At 31.6% G+C, this 19,319-nt stretch overlaps 1 protein-coding gene across 4 annotated transcripts; it reads right to left on the bottom strand.

Moving 5' to 3' along the window:
- Nucleotides 1-26: 26 nt before the first annotated feature.
- Nucleotides 27-15,729, bottom strand: LOC127254080 (alpha,alpha-trehalose-phosphate synthase [UDP-forming] 1-like). Of its 4 annotated transcripts, XM_051278961.1 has the most exons (19): nucleotides 15,506-15,729; nucleotides 8,965-9,153; nucleotides 7,499-7,917; nucleotides 7,277-7,374; nucleotides 6,746-7,134; nucleotides 6,246-6,360; nucleotides 5,980-6,081; nucleotides 5,537-5,687; nucleotides 5,333-5,421; nucleotides 4,936-4,984; nucleotides 4,429-4,529; nucleotides 3,885-4,072; nucleotides 3,468-3,585; nucleotides 1,742-1,918; nucleotides 1,551-1,673; nucleotides 1,358-1,466; nucleotides 1,129-1,259; nucleotides 935-1,033; nucleotides 27-680 (listed from the first exon to the last, which is right to left on the bottom strand). In XM_051278961.1, exons 3-19 carry the CDS (start codon nucleotides 7,848-7,850, stop codon nucleotides 264-266), a joined length of 2,808 nt encoding a protein of 935 aa, XP_051134918.1. In that variant the 5' UTR covers nucleotides 7,851-7,917; nucleotides 8,965-9,153; nucleotides 15,506-15,729; the 3' UTR covers nucleotides 27-263. The 4 variants fall into 4 exon arrangements, with proteins under 4 accessions (XP_051134918.1, XP_051134917.1, XP_051134916.1 ...); XM_051278960.1 differs by lacking the exon at nucleotides 8,965-9,153; XM_051278959.1 differs by lacking the exons at nucleotides 8,965-9,153; nucleotides 15,506-15,729 and adding an exon at nucleotides 8,571-8,942.
- Nucleotides 15,730-19,319: the final 3,590 nt, after the last annotated feature.

Below are 19,319 nucleotides of genomic sequence, written 5' to 3' on the forward strand. Positions count from 1 at the left end.
CTACAATAATATTAAACGTTTTCACAAAACGAAATAAAAACAATCTATAAATTTAACAATAATGAAACGGGGAAAGGACCATCACAATCAAATTTGGTACATTGCACATTATAGATTTGCATCTAAAATGTATAAAACAGCATGCAGCCAAACGAAAGGCCTCAACTAAAGACTAGTACTACTACTACTACTACTACTACTACTACATACGTAACTTGTATATATAGCAGGGGTTGCAAAAACTTGTGAATAATGAAATAACACTAGTTCCGGAATGGCGCCGAAGATTCGGCCAACTCGTTAAGAAAGGCAACAACTTCATCCGAGTTAGTGAGAAGATACCTCGCATTCGTTCGAGTGCGTCCCACAGCACACGAGAAGTAGTTCTCCTTCTTCAAATCCAGCACATTCCAAGTAGTGTTGTTTTCAGAAGACGGTCGCCTGTGGTGCTGGCTGCCCGAGGCGTGGTTGTTCGATTTCTTGTCATGGTTATTTCCATGGTGCTGCGTCTGCGCCTGCTGATTCTTACTCTGTGGCTTGGAATTGCTTCGCCCTGATGGAACCTTTGCTGATTGCTTTTTCTCAAGGGAGTGCTTGATCGCCTCTGTTACTTTGGTTCTTGGTAAACCTAACGAATCCGGAGGGAGCTCTGGCTCAAAAAATGTGTACACATCCTCATCCTACAGGGAAACACATATCAATACGGCGTCAAATTAGCATATCATCAAGCAAATATTGTCGACCTTGTAATGTATAACTAACATCCATCCAATACTAAGAAATATAGCAGAAAAGAATCACATTGCATTACACCCGTTAATACTTGAGTATTCCGTAGACGATAAAATTTTATTAGAAAGCAAATTCTTTGCAGCACGAAACAAGGATGATTAATGATATATGGAGAAGTGAATATAAGTTTGTGTTTGTGTACCTTGCCCAAGAAATGTCCAATGCACAAAACGTAGTCAATTGGCGAGCTGATGGCTTTACTGTGAACGATTTCTCCTAATATCCTGTCAATAGCAGCACCCTATAGATGGAACAATAAATAACTTATTAGTGGCTGCTCGTCAAAGTTCTGCAAATATATATAGATGGCATAGTGCGTTATTGAGAACTCATTACCTTTGTGACACCAACGGCTCGCACCTCGACTGAACGGCTTCCTTGGACAACATCAACAGATGAATTTGAAATTGGACCAGTCCAGAGATGTTGCAGCATGTCTCTGGCTTGCAATCTTCCGAATTCAATGTCTTAAATTACAGGGAAAGAAAGAAGTAAAATTTTAGAAACAGGAAGGAAGAAATGTTAAATTAGGTTCTTTCAGGCTCCAGTATCAGGAACATGTTACCTGCATACTTGTAGTTCCATACAAGCGATGTTTCTCGTCGTTCAAAATGTGATCTTGGGGTCCTTTCGGTGAAATACTCGAAAACATGCTGGAATGGTTGTTCAATGCACTGAGTAATTTTATGATTATATATTGACAATATTATTATAATGAGAAGAACAGTCAGTCCTGATTATCAAATAGTTTGCCATACCTTTACACTGTCAACCCAATCCATATTCAAGTGCTCGGGCATTGTTGTCATCCATTCTCCATTCGTAGACCTTAGAAACATACCATTCTCTGCTGCCAACCACATGTTGTAGTCCGCAAAGTTCTGCAGAAGTGATTGGTTTAGATAGTACAACAGGTAATGAAGAAGGAAAAGGAAGCTGGGAAGGAAACCTCATCTAGGACCGTTCGGTCACTTCCACTAAGGACCACAATTGTTGTATTTGGGTCGTTGCAAAGCATGGTCAGAGGTCCTTTCAACTCCGGGTGCAATTTAAGCTCCATTTCTTTGATTTGGTCTCCCCTTCTTCCAGGAGTGTCGATTGGTTCGGTTAGTGTGGCATTAAAACCCTGACAATTATAAAGAAACGAGTGTAAGAATTGCATCGATACCTAAAATAAGGACACTGGGAATCGGAGGTAGACATAGGAGCAAAGGCAGGTTATTTTTAACTTTTAATGTAATTTATGAGATAACATCCTGCTCTCAGTTCATTGACGTGTAATGGAACAAGTCTTTTAATCCTACAATAAATCAAAAATCACTTATCCCTTGGTCTACTATCAAGAATAAATTGATCATTATGTGCAAATTATAACCTGAAAATAACTTACTGTAAACAAGGCCAAACGCCTCTGGTAAGTGTTTAACAGCAACCAAACTGATGCAAGAAAATGAAAATAATAATATATATAATCATACATCAGGTGAAATTTTGTGGTAATTTCCACCAAGCAAGATGGAAGGTAATTTTAACGTGTTTGATTGAGTAGAATCTATGCATATAATTGTTGATTACTACATCTTGCTAGCATGGGTATTTGAATGATGAATTATTGTCTCTAAATGATCTATGCAAATTGATTGTGCTGCACCCCCTACTATTCCGACTCCTTGCTAGACCAACATTATCATCATATATTCAAAAATCCCCACCCACCCCAACTCACTTGGAAGGGAACTACAGATACAGAGATGCCACCTCTGAATTCTACAGGTACCTGTCTGGTTTTAATAGGTGTTTTCCATCACCACTAAACAATGAGACAATAGAAGCATAGATTGTCTGATAAAAAGAAATAGAAGCATAGATTGATATGAATCTGGCTTTTGGTTAAAAATACAAAGCTACTCATATGTTCCCTGGGGATGCTAGAATATCTACTTTGAGATATTGCACTTAAGAGGAGAGTTTAAAATACATAAGAGCAAAAAAATGACACTTTGGTTGGATTCAGGAGAAAGATGAGTACTAAATTAAGAGTTCACAGAGTTAGTGAGATGTTGTGTTTGAAGTATATGATAATATATGATGGATAATTTAGAGCTCCAAACCCATATGTTTCATGAGAAATGAATATATAAATGTACAGAGGTTCATTGCTACTTATTTTGGGATCAGAAAAGAAATGAATATATAAATGTATAGAGAGGTTCATTGCTACTTCGTTTGGTATCACAAAGTTGCAGGCGGTTGACATTCACCCTAAGCAATTGAGTGCTGAATCACTCTAACATATACAATAATGTAATAAGTTGGCATAATTACTACCCCATGCATCGTAGCAGGAAAATCAATGTGGAATTTGTTTCAAGGAAACACAAATTACCTGTTTAATTAACTTCTATCATAAATCAACAAACACAATACTTGAGGCTCAATAAAATTAACGTACAAGCAGTTGTCAAATTGCCGTTTTTTAGCAGAAAATCCAATTGAGAGGTTAAAAGTTGTTTGGAAATAGTTATCAGCCAAATATAGGCTCTTTGAAAAGCTTTAACAAATGGATATTATGTTGCTTTAAATCTCATTAGTGCAGAACCACCAATGGAAAGGAATGTAATTACTCCATCTCTCCAAATTGAAATTTAAAACTGAACGGGAAAAGTAGTCTGTACCAGTATAAGCAACCGATTACTAGACTGCAAGTAGTGCTGGACAGCATCACTGACGACAAGTGGTGGTGGAGATTTTCTGATTCTCTGCTGGGCTTCGATAACGGTATCATTCAGTTCACTGCAATCATAAGCCATATTATTGACCTTACAAAATACCTCACTGTGAAATAAATCATTGTAATGTCAGATTCCGGATGGGTTTTTCACTTAAGGTTAACTATTGGGATTCAGGAATTTCTGAGATGAACCAGAACAGGACAGGAGGGGACTGGGGAAAATATTTTATCCTGGTTTAATTTATGAAACAGCATTAGACGATCAAAAGTTGTCCTGTCCCATCTAGCACCTACCCCTAATTATGAAAATTAAGTCAAATCCACCAGGTACATCAAGATGAACCTTGTTCATTTTACGCACCTTACAAAGAATTCAGCCCATTGTTGGGCAGTATGTGTTGTCACATGTTCAAAGTTATGCCGATGACGTTTTTCTCTTTCATCAGCAGGCATATTCAAAGCTTGGCCTATAGCAGCAGCAACTTCTGTGATGTTCCAAGGATTTACAAGAATTGCTCCAGCACCAAGGGACTGTGCTGCTCCAGCAAACTACAGATATAGAAGAATAATTATGAATATGATAAAGAAGATGATAAAATAGCAGCTACAGTGGAAAAAGCAGATTGGTTTCACATGTAAATGAACGGAAAAATGAAATGCATATATTTACCCACTAAAACATAAAAAAGTCTCAACCAAAAGAAAAACTAAATTTGAAGGGGGGGTGTGTATCACTAGAAATAGCCAAGAAAAAAAATATTACTCAGATGCTGCCAATGTGAGGAGTATCAAAACAACTTTTATGACATCAAGAGGAAACATACAGCTACCTCCAACAATTCTGGTTGGTTAAATTATTCAACAGAGAAGTAGGTGCAAAATTAAGTTGAAGCGCATGAAATTACTTCGCTGAGGATGAGAACCCCTCTTTTGGAATCTTGGCACGCCACAAACTCATAGCTGACGAGATTCATTCCATCCCGTAGAGATGTGACCAGTGCTACATCTGATGAACAAGTCAACAGCCAAGATGTTAGTTGAATTCTTCAGTCACATTTCAAAACTGATACTGAATGATATCAAGGACTGAATTTAAACGCATGCATATATACTTGGAAAGAACAAACTAAAAACATGAGGTGGGCTCTTTCTGCTTAATTAATCTTGATTCAGCGCCGCATGCCTAACACAATATGGGAATATCGAAGAATCAACGTTATTATATAACAGCTTCATTGGGACTATGTTCATGAATTTAAAGCTCCCCACCTTTGACGTGGCTTAACATACCAAGATAAGTATTGTATGGTTTAAGAATGCTATGGCTCTTCTGGGTAATCTCTTTTATATTACACCACAACATTGGAGGCTACAATTGATATGAAAAAACAAGAAAATAATGTTCACTTTACCGGTAACAGAATAAAGTGCACACAAGCCATGGAAGTCGAGGGACCGATCCTGCAGAACAAAGGCAAAGTTTCTTTAACTATCTGAAGGAATGTATCTGAAATTCATTGTCTAGACTTCAGTTACATGATAAGAAGTAGATAACTATCATTTCACAATAAAAAGACAGGCAGGTATGGATAAATAAATCAATTAATAAATACAGATAGATAGAGAGAGTATGTGCTAACAATTGCAACTATATCTAACAAGTTACAGTCCTCAAGAGAAACTATAATAAGTGCAAATGCTGAAGAACTTCCTTTGATAAGCCTAAATCAATCCCAAGAGAAATTAATCAAATACATGCATGCATGTGGGTATAACTTAAAAGGAGATGAGTGCAGCGAAATTGCCAACCAGATGGTGAATGGGAACAGCAGTCAAACTTCCAAATCTGCCATTGATCCTTCCAACAATTTCGTGAACCTGGCTTGTAAGTTTTTGATCTAGATATAGATGAAAAAAGAAAAACCAGATTAGGTTCCAATATCCAAGGGAGGGGCAGAGGGAAACGGGGAGAAAATTGAAGTAAAATTACACAATACTAAGATAAGATCGTACACTCGGGAACGTCTGTCCTCGTAGGCACAGCAATTTGTAGCAAAACAACCTTGTCACGCCAGTATGGGTTTTCCTCCAGAAATTTTTCAAATGCCAGTATCTTTTGAGGGATCCCTTTTATCATATCAAGACGATCTACACCAAGCATTACCTGTAGGAAGATAAATAGTTAAATACCTCACATCAATTGAACAGAATAAAAAATTTTTAGAACCAACTACATCAATATGTAGAACACTGATTAGTGTTGTATAAATCTCTAACCAATAACTGAATTAAGTAAAGATGGAACTAGATTTGTCAGAGGATACAAATAGTCATATCTTGTCAGTTTTTGCTCCTGAACAGAAGAACCATCCAACAAAGTTTTATGAGGACAGGAAAACAACCCCGAGCACTTTTGAGCTCAATTGAGAAGGAAGAAGGGGTGACTAAGAACAAACCTTTCTTCCAGCAAATCTTTCTTTTAGTTCTCTAATGTTCTTCTGAACATCAGTAACATCAAGAGCACGGATGAACCTCTCAGAATCAATTCCTATAGGGAACTGCTTTCACCAGATAAAGAAGAAAATATATTAGTATCGAGATCATAACAAGTAAATTATAAGGCAGTCATTCTTTGATAGTTGTCATGCATTGCTTTTAAGTGTAATTGTACAGTATATGAAATAGGATATGCTCCCAAAAACAAGGGTAATATGAAATATACCGCAGCTACACGTGTTACTCTCCCTTGATCCTCTACTCCTTCCGGAGTTCCTTCAAGTCCAAGAATACGAGTACAAGCACTCACAAAGTGTCTTGCATAATCATATGTGTGGAAGCTGGAGAGAAATCCAAGTTATAATGAGTAAGAAGTCCCACATGCGACTAAGAGAAGGAAGATGTCAGGCTCATTCCAATAAAACAAAACCAACAATCCTTGCACATGGTAAAAGATGTCATGAAATAGTAATACAATAATTGAGACTTTCTTTACTAAGAATAATGGAACTTTAGAAATAGTGTCTAGTTTCTAATGGACCACATAACAAATAATAAATATTTAGTCAGCAGGCTCTTGAACTAAGTAACACACATGCATGCATTATCTACTGATATCTGAACAATCGCAGCATTGTAAAGCTAGGGATTTACAATTATATCCATTATAACCAATAGGCATATGTTAGATTTGTGGCTACTAATAGGAACAACAAGATTAATTACCCCACTAAATCAGCAGCTAGAACCGCATGCAACAGCTCAGATCGAGATGGCAAAGTCCTGTGAATTTCCGAGGATGGGAATGGCGTATGCAGAAACCATCCAACTTTCATCTTACTGTCATGATCCTTCAAATACTTTGGAAGAAACATTAGGTGGTAGTCATGACACCAGACTACATCACCCTCTTGATAATGTTGGTAAACAACATCAGCAAACATTTGGTTTGCCTTTTTATATGCTGTAAACTGTGACTGAAAACTCCTGGTCGTAGCAAGACGGTCTTCTTGTGGAAGTCCAAGATAATGAAACAGAGGCCATAATATATTGTTGCAATAGCCGTTGTAGTACTGATGGACAATCTCTTCATCAAGGAAAACAGGAATGCACCTCTGGATTGAGTGGAAAGCATACGTGAAACATAGATAATAAGCAAATAAAAATTAAGGAATCAAATGAATATATCCAAATGATATTTCCAAATAAGGAAGGTACAGATGTACAAAACATGTGGAAAGTCAATGAATGTCTCACCTTCTCTGCTAGAGCTCTAGTGAGTGCCTTTTGCCCAATCTCATCGGGTACATTGACACCTGCCCAACCAATCCATCGCGCCTCAAACTCCTTAACACCTACATTGGGTGACACTTGGAAGCATCAGGTGGTGAGAATGCACCTTGTTAATGCAATTAATAATATGACCCATACTGAAAACTTAGAGAGCACATACTCGTTGGTATAACAGAGAATCCTCACCTAAAAGTGCGCTGACTAGACCTCCTGCACTTATCTCTAGTGACCAAGAATCCTCTCCTCTCCTCACTGCCGACACAGGGAGTCTGTTTGCAACTACTAGCAATCTTTGTCTGGTTGGCCTCCCATCAGACCTCTCCCCCTCATTAAATGTTCGGACAGCTCCTTCTGAATTCTGTTCCACGCTGGAAGTTCCAGAGATGTCATTTTCGGAGACATTGATTCTTCTAACGTAATCATTTCCATAAACTGCAGGCGGAGTTCTGTTGTTTCTTCTGAGCTCTCTTTCTCTCAAAAGTCTCGCAGTTCGGGTATCGGGAACTTGTGGGTGGTTGTTATACTTGTTCCCTTGCATACCGGCAGTTCACAAACGACTCCAAAATGGACTTCAATACAGGTCAAAAGTGCTGGCAAGCAACCCCCTGCATCTCAATAGCAACAGATCAAGGAGTCACTTCAAAACACTCTCAAGAATGACGATAATCCATGATTGCATGACTGTTGTAGAGAAGCAATAAATATACAAATTCAGGAAAGCAATATTGTTTCTCATTCTTCAATATAGTTTCTTATCACGTGTATACCAATCACAATTAGAAGTAAACAATCCCACACGGTTGGGAGAATGTGATTAATACAATTGCCTAAAACCGAAAGAGTTCCATTAGCACCACTTTTTCATAGCCACAAAATCGATTCCATACTGAGTTTCAATGCAGCAACAGGAAACAGTAATCAAGCACGCAGCAACACAAACAAAAATACACATAGAATCAGTGTAAGAACTCAGTGCCCTCTGCCAAAATTCTGCAAATGAATACAAACATAAACACATTGCACGCAAGGAAATCACGAATCTTGAGTCAGATACAACCCAAAAATTGTCAGCACCAATTCCAAGTGAATTACACAGCACAAATGAAACTACGTTGAACACTAAAAACCCATATCCACATAAGCGATGATCAAGAAAGCACGGAGAATCCAGAGAATTGGAAAGAATAGGAATCGATTGCATTTAAAAAATATAAAAATAAGAAAGGCAATGCGAGGAAAACAAAACTAATCGGCTTACCGATTTGAGCCCCAAAACCCTCTCAGAAACCGAGAGTGAAGATCACAACGCATACAGAAAAACCAAAAACGAAGAAAAGGGGCAGAAGCCAAAGCGGTGGTGGTTGAAAGATTCTCCGGGTGGCAGAGCGAGAGCGTCGCCAGATGTGAAGAGAACGCTAATACGACACAAGGTCGTGTCAGCTTCACGGGGGGGTTGGGGGTGGGTATGTAGAGACTAGAGAGACTCACAGCCATGCAGCAGAGGAAACCCACAGGGCAGGAATGAAATTTAACCACCTATTGCTCTTTCTCTCTCTCTTCCTTCTTTCTCTCTCTCGTCTTAATTCATAGTATTTCATACTACACTTGCACTACCAGTTAAAAAAACAAAACCAAAACAACAGGAAATATACCTCAAATTCAAATCCATTATTATATAAGCCTAATCAGCAGTCTTGCTTACGCCAAGAACAAGAAAACGCAGGGACACCGTCCGCGTGTTTTGGCTGCCAATCATCCCTGTGCGCCCCCCATGGAATATTGCAGAATTTAGGATGCTGTCTGCGCCCGATAGCGATGTCGTGGTGGAATGAGTTCACTCTCTATAAGTTTGTTTGAAAACAAAGCTACTCATCAATCATCAAGATATTATTTTTGTTACTATTACTGTTAGTTAAGAAATTTACAAAGGATCTTTCTAGAATTTCTTTTAAATCTCGAAAATAATTGGAAAGTTTAGGTAGATCTATAGAATATATACTCTCAGGTGCAAGGAAAGGTGATCGATTGCTGTAATAGTTCAATGATGGCGAATAAGAGGTGGGTCCGAAAATGGGATTCTATTATGCGACCGAATCCTTAAAAGCTATAAATTATTGGTGTTCTTGATTGGTAATATTCGTCCTAGCATAAACTCCATAGATATTTTGCTAGAACAACTTATAAGGTCTATAAACTTTTAATGTTCAATTTCCAGAAGATATTGGATTGAGGTGGTAATCAACTGGTCCTCTACTATCTGCTCAATATATGAAATCAAAGGATTTGTTTACTTTTATTTTAAATACAATGTAATATTTTATATAAGAATTGAAGGTGTGCAATAAAAATATTTTGTTTATATTTAGTATATATAATATATACTCTAATTCATTAATAAAAATTAACAATTCAACATAAAACTATCACTTTTTATATTATTAACTCTCTTTTTTACTTAACAAAAATATTAAACTAAAATGCTAAATAAATACACTCTTAGTTTAAAGTATCCAATATGGTAGATTATATAATATAAAAATAAAAAAATAATGTTAATAACATAAATGAGCAAAAATATACATAGCCTTATCTATGAAACGCTACTCTCTAATCTTATTGTTTTCAATAAAATTAGACATAAGCATTAATTAATAAAATCGTGATCAACATAATTAAAACAATGATGAGTATGACAATAATTGTATCAATATTGATCCATCCATGAAATGAAATACTCAAAAGATAGTATTTTTCATTATTAAGTTGAACATTGAAAGCCATATTTGAAAGCCTTAAATACTTTTTTTCTTTTTTTTAATTCTACTTCAACAAGTCCAACTTTATTTTATATTTAATCCCTTGTTTCTTTCTTTCATTTGAGTTTATTTTAAACTCTACCTAGCTAGTCAAATTGTTTTATTTTCTAGTTCATGTCAGATCATAAAAGCAGGAGGCATAAACCACAGCAAAATAACACAATTTGATTGATGAAGGTAAATTGGAAGCAGAATGTGTTGGGGAATTAATTGCATGTATTAATGATGTAATGTTGCATATCAAACGAATAAGTTTTTAGTGCATACTTAATTAGAAATGCTATACAGAGATATATATATATATATATTAATGTTAGTTAATACTACCTCAGATACTTATATTAATGTTAAAATCTGGAGTAATTAATAGTGAGTAATACATTTTGGTCCATGGAGATGGTCTGACTGACAGTACGTCATAGATATGACAGAATATTATGGGCCCACAAATCCTACTTTGTGGTAGATTTTGATTCCTCTCTCGTTCTAATTATTATGATTTATGAAGCGACGAGCGTGCAAATATAAAAAGATTTGGTTTTCATATACTCCATATCTTATTCTATATTATGAAAAATATGTCATATTTATTTTATAGTTAAAATATCTAAAACATTATATTTAAATGTATTGTTTTTAAAATAATTTAAAACGTCATAATTCTATAACAAATACTTAGACGCAACCTTCATCTTTAATTTCTTTAGCAAGGTCATTTTCAAATATAAATACAGTACATACAAATAAATGAATTAATTTATGTCACATCAATTTTCTACGAATCAATAATTATTAATTTCGGGATATGCAGTTATGTGCTACCAAAAATTCGTGTATCTCATATCAATTTTAGAAAATTATTAAATTATAGTGTATTTTATAATTAACTTAATCAAGATTATCAATTAACACCAAATCTATGAAGTTAATTTTAATGGAATGTTCGGTTAGTTGTACATGCATGTGTTCAGATAGGGAAAAAATTAAGTTCAATACTGAAAATGTATTTCTATACATATATCATGCTCATTCCAATTTCCAATAATGTGTACATATATTGTAATATAGGAAACTCAATTGAAGCTAATGGTAAATTTTTTAGCTGTAGTGATTCTAGAAAAAGCTGATACCATTTCTAAACTGTTATTTCCTATTCCTATTGAATCAAATACAGTTCTGAAATATTAGATTAGATTAGATTTTATATAAATAATCCTAAATTGAAAACAAACATTGATTCAAACACATATATCATTTGAATTCAAATCCTTAATTCTAAATCCTAAATCTTAATTGGATTGGGATGCAATTCAAAAAAGTTTATGTGGCCATATCTAGCAATCTCTGGTTGGATCCAACATTCAGTAGTTGAATATTAATGATTTGAAGAAAGAAGAAACTAGTAGGATGGAGATGGGAGGGGGAACAGAAAAGACCCACATGCCTGCCAACAGCAAGTTGGAGACATGTGATTACTTCATGGGAAAGTTCAACAAGGCAACACCAGCGCCAGGCAACCTCGGATATTTGTAGGCAAGCAGACAGGCAAACCACACAAATTGAAGCTAGCTAGGATTACAACTCAATGGCAGCAGCCACGTTATAGCTCTGTTTGTTTCTGGGTTTTTAATTTAGATTTTATTATTCACTATTTTTTTTAGCAAAAATTATCAAATCAAATTATTATTTTTTTAAATATTATATTAATAATTTACTTGGACTATATACATTATGTGAAATATTAGATCAAGTATTATTAATATATATATAAAATGCAGACTTCCAGATTCAATTTTGCCTTGGTGAGGGTGACTTTTGTGACGCCAACTAAAGGGGGAGAAGAAGAAGTCACAATAAATCTGTGGTAGCTTATTTATTACGTTTATGGCAAAGGACAGATGTACAGCAAAGCACTGTAGAATATATATCACATGGTGTGCAACACTATTAGACAGGTAGGGCCATTGCGATTCTATGAATGCCTTAAAGCACACTTCAATCGTATACACTAATAAAAAAATATTTGGAATATTTCTTTTCTATAGGATTCCCTCAAGCAAACTACACGTCCTTAATTAGTCATACCATGAGGCAAAGACCTGTGCTTAATTCGGATTGCAGAAGCTTTTTCAATAAATAATATGTATATATATGTACTGTGCACAATCTATAAATATACTTTGTAATTTATTTTTTTTAAAGTCAAATTTATACCCAAAATAATAAGTGCAAACAAATATAACTCTTGTGTTAATATGTGCTAATTAATAGTTATATTTTATGAGTATATAAATATTATATTTCATGCAAGATGCTATATCCTGTGTGAATATATTATTTTCATGTGATATTAATTTATGTGCTACATTTGTATTTGTAGTATACTAATATAAATTATATGTTGTTAACTTATGATTCATGTATTATTCATTATATTTGAGTATTGTCCGCACAACAACTATCATCTTTAGAGGTTATTGTTGATTCTAAATATTTGTATTTTATGTGGATACTTAGGATTTTTTAACTTTTAAAATTGTGTTAGATATTGTGATTTTTATCATTCACATTAATTAAAGTAATTTTCTACATATAAATATTGATGTGTTGATTTTGATTTTTTTTTTTTTTTATCTAATTTTATTACATCCTTAAAATTCAATAATGATGAGAAATTGTCAGAGGCCATTGAATATTATTTTTAGTTGCTGTTTTAGAAAATTCACAATAAAGAGTAAGAACCATATAACTAACTACTAAGGCCAGGCTTCAAATGATCTTATTTGTTGGAGAATGTCAAGCTATAGCTGTAAATGTAATTATGCACAGGATCCAATCTTGAGTTTCATTTTATTTTATTTTTTATTTGCCATCATATAATTTTACCATTGATGAAGGACAAAGAATGAATATCACTGGCTTTATTATATCTAATCAAATTATTTATGGTTAAAGCTATTATAGTATAATTTTGTGTGTGTCTACCGAACAAGCACGACTATAAAAATCTAGACTCAATCTACATCATATTGTATCGATATTTCTGTCACTATATGTTATTGATTCAAGAAACTCCTAGATAGGAATCGAATATTTGTACAGTATACATGAATTAAGCCTATAATATAAAAATAAGGTTACAGGCGACTGGTTCAAGAAAAGGAAATTAGAGACAGGTTCATGCATTTGAGCATTATGTGGATAACTACAACACTTGTTAGATTCTTGTACATCAGCTCAAACCAATTGTCAGTAAACAGACAAAGTTCCAAATATTAAAAAATGATTCACACACTACGTACCCTGCTATGCTCAGAAATTTTGATTATTCCCCATGCACGAATTTGTGCTTTACAAACTCATCTTCATGAACTGAATTAGATGCATATTGCATGTTCAATTCAGTTGATCACACAAGTATAGTCTACGTGTGTTGGATGGCTTTTTTATACAAATACTACTCATGTTCGTTATCTATGGAAGATTTATAATCTTATGTGGAATTTAAATTGTTACTTTTAAAATTTTGAGCATTGGTCATATGCTTTCTACAATGATGTTTCAAAATGAATTAAGAGTTATAGAGCTGTTCAAAACACTGCTTATTGGGAGTAAAAGTTTAAGAAAAGGTAAGGGAGTGTCAAGAATCCATCATGAAATGAAGATTGGAAATAATAAGAATATTCTCTTAAGCTATTTTTGTTGGTGATTATTTTAAGAGTATTGTGAGGGGAGATTTAAGTGGAATATATTAGTAGACATGTCACACAGTTTATATTGTATAGCCTATATATTTTTCTAAAACATGTATGTATATGTGTATATATATATATATATGGGTTGAAATGATCGACTTGAATAAACAAGCTCTCTATCTGAACATACTTTACTATTTTAATACAAAAGTTTAACATTGCCGTAAACATATATAGCTAATTTTGTTTGTTCATAGGTTCACTTGTGTGACCTCTCTTGCTATATAAGACTAGTATCCCTTAAGAATTTCTTAATTAAGCTTGAGTTTTTTAATATGATTTATTCAAAAAATTAGAAATGAAGTCCAAATTAAAAACTTTAATATTGATTGCTCGTTAACACGCCAGGGCTAGCTAGCTAAGTCCAAATTAAAACTTTAAAGTTTGTTTAAAGTTGGGTAGGTTTATAATTAGGTTTGATGTTTGAAGATAATAAAATATTAAAATTAAAATTAAAATTAAAATTAAAATATAGTTTTGATATACTACAAATAAATATTGAATTTGGAATTTTGAATGAAATTTAAAATTTTTATGCAATATATATTAATTTGATTTAATAATTAAAAAAAGAGTGATACATACTATGCTCTCGAAACTCTCTTTCTCAATTTCAAAATGATAACTTCACAAATTTATCATTTTTGTTTGGTGGGGCTATTTCCAATCTTATATATTTGTCTCTTCTAAATAAATATATTAAAAACTTTCTAGGTTCTTTTCAGAAAATAATTTATGTCAACATTAGTCATACTTAGATATATATATAAATATATTCTTTATTTATATTATATAAAAATTAGCATTCTCTAAATAATTAGTAATATTTATGTTATACATCGTATCGATATATAAAAATACATATTTTATATCTATTTTTGATTAAATATATTTAATAATAAATCTAAAGATCATCCAAACAAACACCAAATTTATAACTATTAAACCAACCTATACATAAAAATAAAATTGAACCTACTAATTTTATCACAACAATACTCTGGAATTGTTTATGAACATACTAGACTGTTTACTTCTTTTAGTGAGGCATAGTTAGTATGAGTCAGTAAATTATGATATCACCTTCAAACAAAAAATCCCATACTGCCCATCACGAATGCCTATGGCTGTCTGCCTGACCCACAGCCATCGAAACTCTAAACAATTTGAGTTTTAAATTAGACGGTAATCAGCATCATCATCATTACAAAATATGTGGCTAATTTAGTAGAATCATGATTACAATAATATAACCGAGAGGGGATTAGGTAAACACGTTTAACGAATTTAGGAATTTTAAATGGTTAAATAAGCATAATGAAGCACACGTACGCAACAACAAGGCACACTTCATCTTCGATCAATAGAAAATAATTTGCTAAAAATAAAATCAAACACATATCAATAAATCGCCATCAAATTCATCAATGAGAGAACAATCAGCACAGTAACAGCATTGAATCACCAAAAACACGGAGTTCATCGAAAACAAAGCAGTTACGATTTAACAACTAAAACCTAGTTCAATCTCCACAGCCATAGACACGAGTTTCAATTTCACGATCTGCTATGAGCAATATAATTGTAATCGGACATTCAAAGAAGGAAGCTAGAAATCTAACCTGGAAATTCAACCGGGAGATTTCTGTAATCAACCTCTTCTGATTCACATCAATCTGGAGAAGCTGTCCGATCCGATCGGCGAGGTTCGTGAGCACAGAGATGGCAAATTGAAGGCGAGCGGAGCAGGAGAGATCGTGCCTTTTTTCTGCAATGGCGTTGGTGCTACGTGAAAAAGGTAAAAGATAAAGAAGGAATTTGGCAGAGAAAGGTACTGAATTTGTGTGTATTATAAATGCATACACAATATATATATATATATATACATACAGCTACAGGGCAAGGGAGGAGCCAGCTGTATTGTGATGCAGCGCCATAAATTGGAGGGAATTTATTCTAATTTCTCTGTTCAAAAAAGGAAATAAAAAATACTGCCATGTGTCATGCCTTCCTTACCAAGTTTTCTATCTTCATATGTCTGCCTTCTCAATCGACTACCTTACTAATGTACTCTTTTCAAATTTTCGTAATAAATTCAAAAATAAATACTTTAATATAGTGTCTAAGATAATTTTAATATTTTTATCAAGTTATATTAATCTTTTTTCGTCAATAAAATTTGTTTCTTTTATTATTATTATTATTATTATAAAAGTGTGTTTGTTTAGTAAGAATGTTGAAAAAGAAACTTTTTATGTAAAGTATAGAATATTTTAAAATAATATATAATAGGATGTTTTGTAAAAATAAAAAAAAATTTAAAAAAATATAGAATTAAAATAGTAAAAACAAAGAAATTTTGAGCAAAAGAAACTTACCCTTATATATTCAATATATCTATATTTTTCTCATCTTGTTAATTTCTTCATATATTTTTAAAAATATTTTTATTTTATGTAGCAATTAATTAATATAATACAACTCAAGTGGAGCTCTCAAGTCCATCTCTAAATAATACTATTAAACTGTAATGTCAAAATAATATTTATTCTATCCATCTAATATTTATATTTTCATTTGTCAAATTCAAGTATATATATTTTTTAATAATTTTTAATCATACCATAAATTAATATCTTTATTTGCAATCATACTATTACATATTACTCTCTCCATCTCATTTACCATGTTCACGTTGCCGATTCTGTCCATCTAATGTCACTTTATTTTTTTGGAAAATAATTATTCATCTTAATTTTATTTTTAATTTTTTAATTTTTTTATTTTAATTAAACTAATTAATTATCTAAATCTAAATCTATAATGATTTATATTATAAGTTAATTATTTTCACTAATACATTCTTAATTATCTACTAATTCTACTTATCATAAATTTTCGTGTCTACAGTAACAAAGACACTTAATGTGGAACGGAGGTAGTATTACTTTTTAATAAAGACATAATATTTATACATGATTAACTACTATCAATTGTTACTAAAATATTAATATTTTTTAATTTACTTGTCAAAAAACAAATGTACACTTTAAAAGTTCGTGTAAATAAAATTTATATATATACCTCTTATTATAATTAAAATATAAATAATTTTTAAATTTTATATTAGAAATAAGAGTTTACTTTTAAACTCTACTCAAATACAAATAACAAAGAAAATTTACATAAGATTTTCAATTAAAAAATTTTGTAAAAAAAAAAAAAAAAAAAAAAAAAAGATAGAGAGAACATATTGTTAAGTAATAAAATATTCCTTTAAATTATTTTATATAATAAACAAACTCATAAATTTTTTTACAAAACAATTAATAATATAGAAACCGAATTAAAAATATGAGTTTGTTTAATTTGATTCTTATTTAATTTTTTTTTAATTTAATATTTTCTAAACAAAATATACCATTACCATCACTAAAAAAAAATTATATAGACAAAGTCTTATTTTAATATAAATTCCTAAAATGCCTAAATTTAATACTATTATAATAATAGAAAGCAAGCGACAATGTAAGTCCGCATCAGCACCAACGAGTACACTTTTTTTATTTCTAAAAAACAAAAATAAAGTATTTACAAGTTTAATGTTCTAATATCAAACACTTTCTATATAAAAATGAAAATAATATTGATGGAACTCAAAATAAGAAGTTTTATTTATATGTTTTAAATAATTTGACATTATCTATAAATAATATTTCTTCCGAAATAAAAAATAATTAACTACTTACATTTTATCTCATTACATTATTAAAAAAAATAATAATAAATATAAACTTTTTTCGCATCATATTATATAATTTTTAATTTTTTTCTACTTAATATTATCCATATAATTTATTTATTGTTTTTATCGAAAACTAAATATTTCACCATATATGAGACTATTAGAATAATTTTTATTTTTTTTAAAAAAAAATATTGTATCAAATATACTTTTTTCTTTTATAAAGATATCTTTTTTAGACAATAACTTTGGGGTTTTTGCACTATTTCGACTTTTTTTTGAAAAAATCACCTTAAAATATTTTTTCTTTCACAAGTATTACATTAACTACTATATTTTTACTAGTTTTAAAATTTTTCAAAATTCTCTTAACTTCCAAAAGTTTCTTACTTAAAAGGAGTCTAAGGCTATCTCAAATCTGGCAATTCTATTTATGCCATTATAACTTTAAAAATGCAGTTGTTATAGTAATTTTACTCAAACCCACAACTCTATTTTTTACTCTAAAACTAATATTCTTCAAATATTCCAGCTTATATACTCCTGTTTTTATTTTGGGACGTCCAATTACAAATTACAAAGTAAACATTTTATTAAATACCTTATTTTTTTTCCACAAATACCCTTATTTTACATCGCATTGTTACTTTTACACCAAAAAGCAAAGGCAAAATTGTCATTACACTACTTTTAACTACTCACTATAAATAAAATACTATTATTTTTTAAACACCGCGCCAAAAGTAAATATATACTTTTTGTGTGGACGGAGGGAGTATTATTTTAAACAATTTTTTATCTCTACAATTAATATTTTCTTTTAAATAAATTTAAAAAATTAATTAATTAATTAATATACAATTTTTTTGTTTTTTTTTAAAAAAAAACAACAGTATTTTTAGTGTAAAAAATAGAGCAAAATTGAAGTAAGAAAATTTCATTTATGGAACTGCAACGTCAAAATTGCAGCCTCGGAGATGACCTAAATCAAATGCTAATATTTCTTTTTTACTGGTCTAAAAGCCATTCCAATTAATATTAAGAAAACATCTATGTCAACAAAGTCAAAATTTCCCAACCCTATTTCGTAACTTTTTTTACTTTTGGTTTGTTATGGGGCAAAAAGTTGAAATTTCATTCGCCAATGGCTTCTCTTGCTTTGTTTGCGAATTCAATTGTTAAGCAAAGTGTATGGATTTCTTCTTTTTAAAAAAATGCATGCATGTCTTACGCTCATATGCCTTTCCATTTAGTGGATCTTTTTTTTACATTCCTTTATTCCAATATCATATTCTCAATAATGGATTTTGTAAACGAGGGGCGAAAAGTAAGAATATTCTACGTGAGCCAAGAAGCATATATATCATTTTTATAATAATAATAAAAAACACTTAACTAATTTTTATTTTTTTTTTTAAAAAAAAAAACACTTATCATCAAATCAATAATTGATAGTTTCCACGTCATAAAATAATAATAATAATAATAATAATTGGTAACATAATCGTTAGTAAAATGTGATTTAAGCAAAGAAAACATCAATGAAGGATGTTCAGAGTGAAAATAAAAAATCAATGAACAAAATAATACCAAATAAAAAAATTTGTTTAGTTTGTATTTTTTAGTGTAACGATTCTACATAAATATTATAAAAAAATATAATATATATACAGTAATATATATTTTTTCTA

Source organism: Andrographis paniculata, unplaced genomic scaffold (assembly GCF_009805555.1).
Source record: "Andrographis paniculata isolate CXL003 unplaced genomic scaffold, ASM980555v1 Contig52END, whole genome shotgun sequence".
NCBI lineage: Eukaryota > Viridiplantae > Streptophyta > Magnoliopsida > Lamiales > Acanthaceae > Andrographis > Andrographis paniculata.

Bases quoted from the DNA above. Each gene is read 5' to 3' on its own strand.
- LOC127254080 (XM_051278960.1), bottom strand. From the start codon at position 7,850: ATGCAAGGGAACAAGTATAACAACCACCCACAAGTTCCCGATACCCGA. The intron at 4,073-4,428 runs GTAATTTCATGC...CTATATCTGTAG, and splicing joins GGGTTCTCATCCTCAGCGAA to TTTGCTGGAGCAGCACAGTC. The intron at 1,260-1,357 runs GTAACATGTTCC...CTGTAATTTAAG, and splicing joins ATGGAACTACAAGTATGCAG to ACATTGAATTCGGAAGATTG.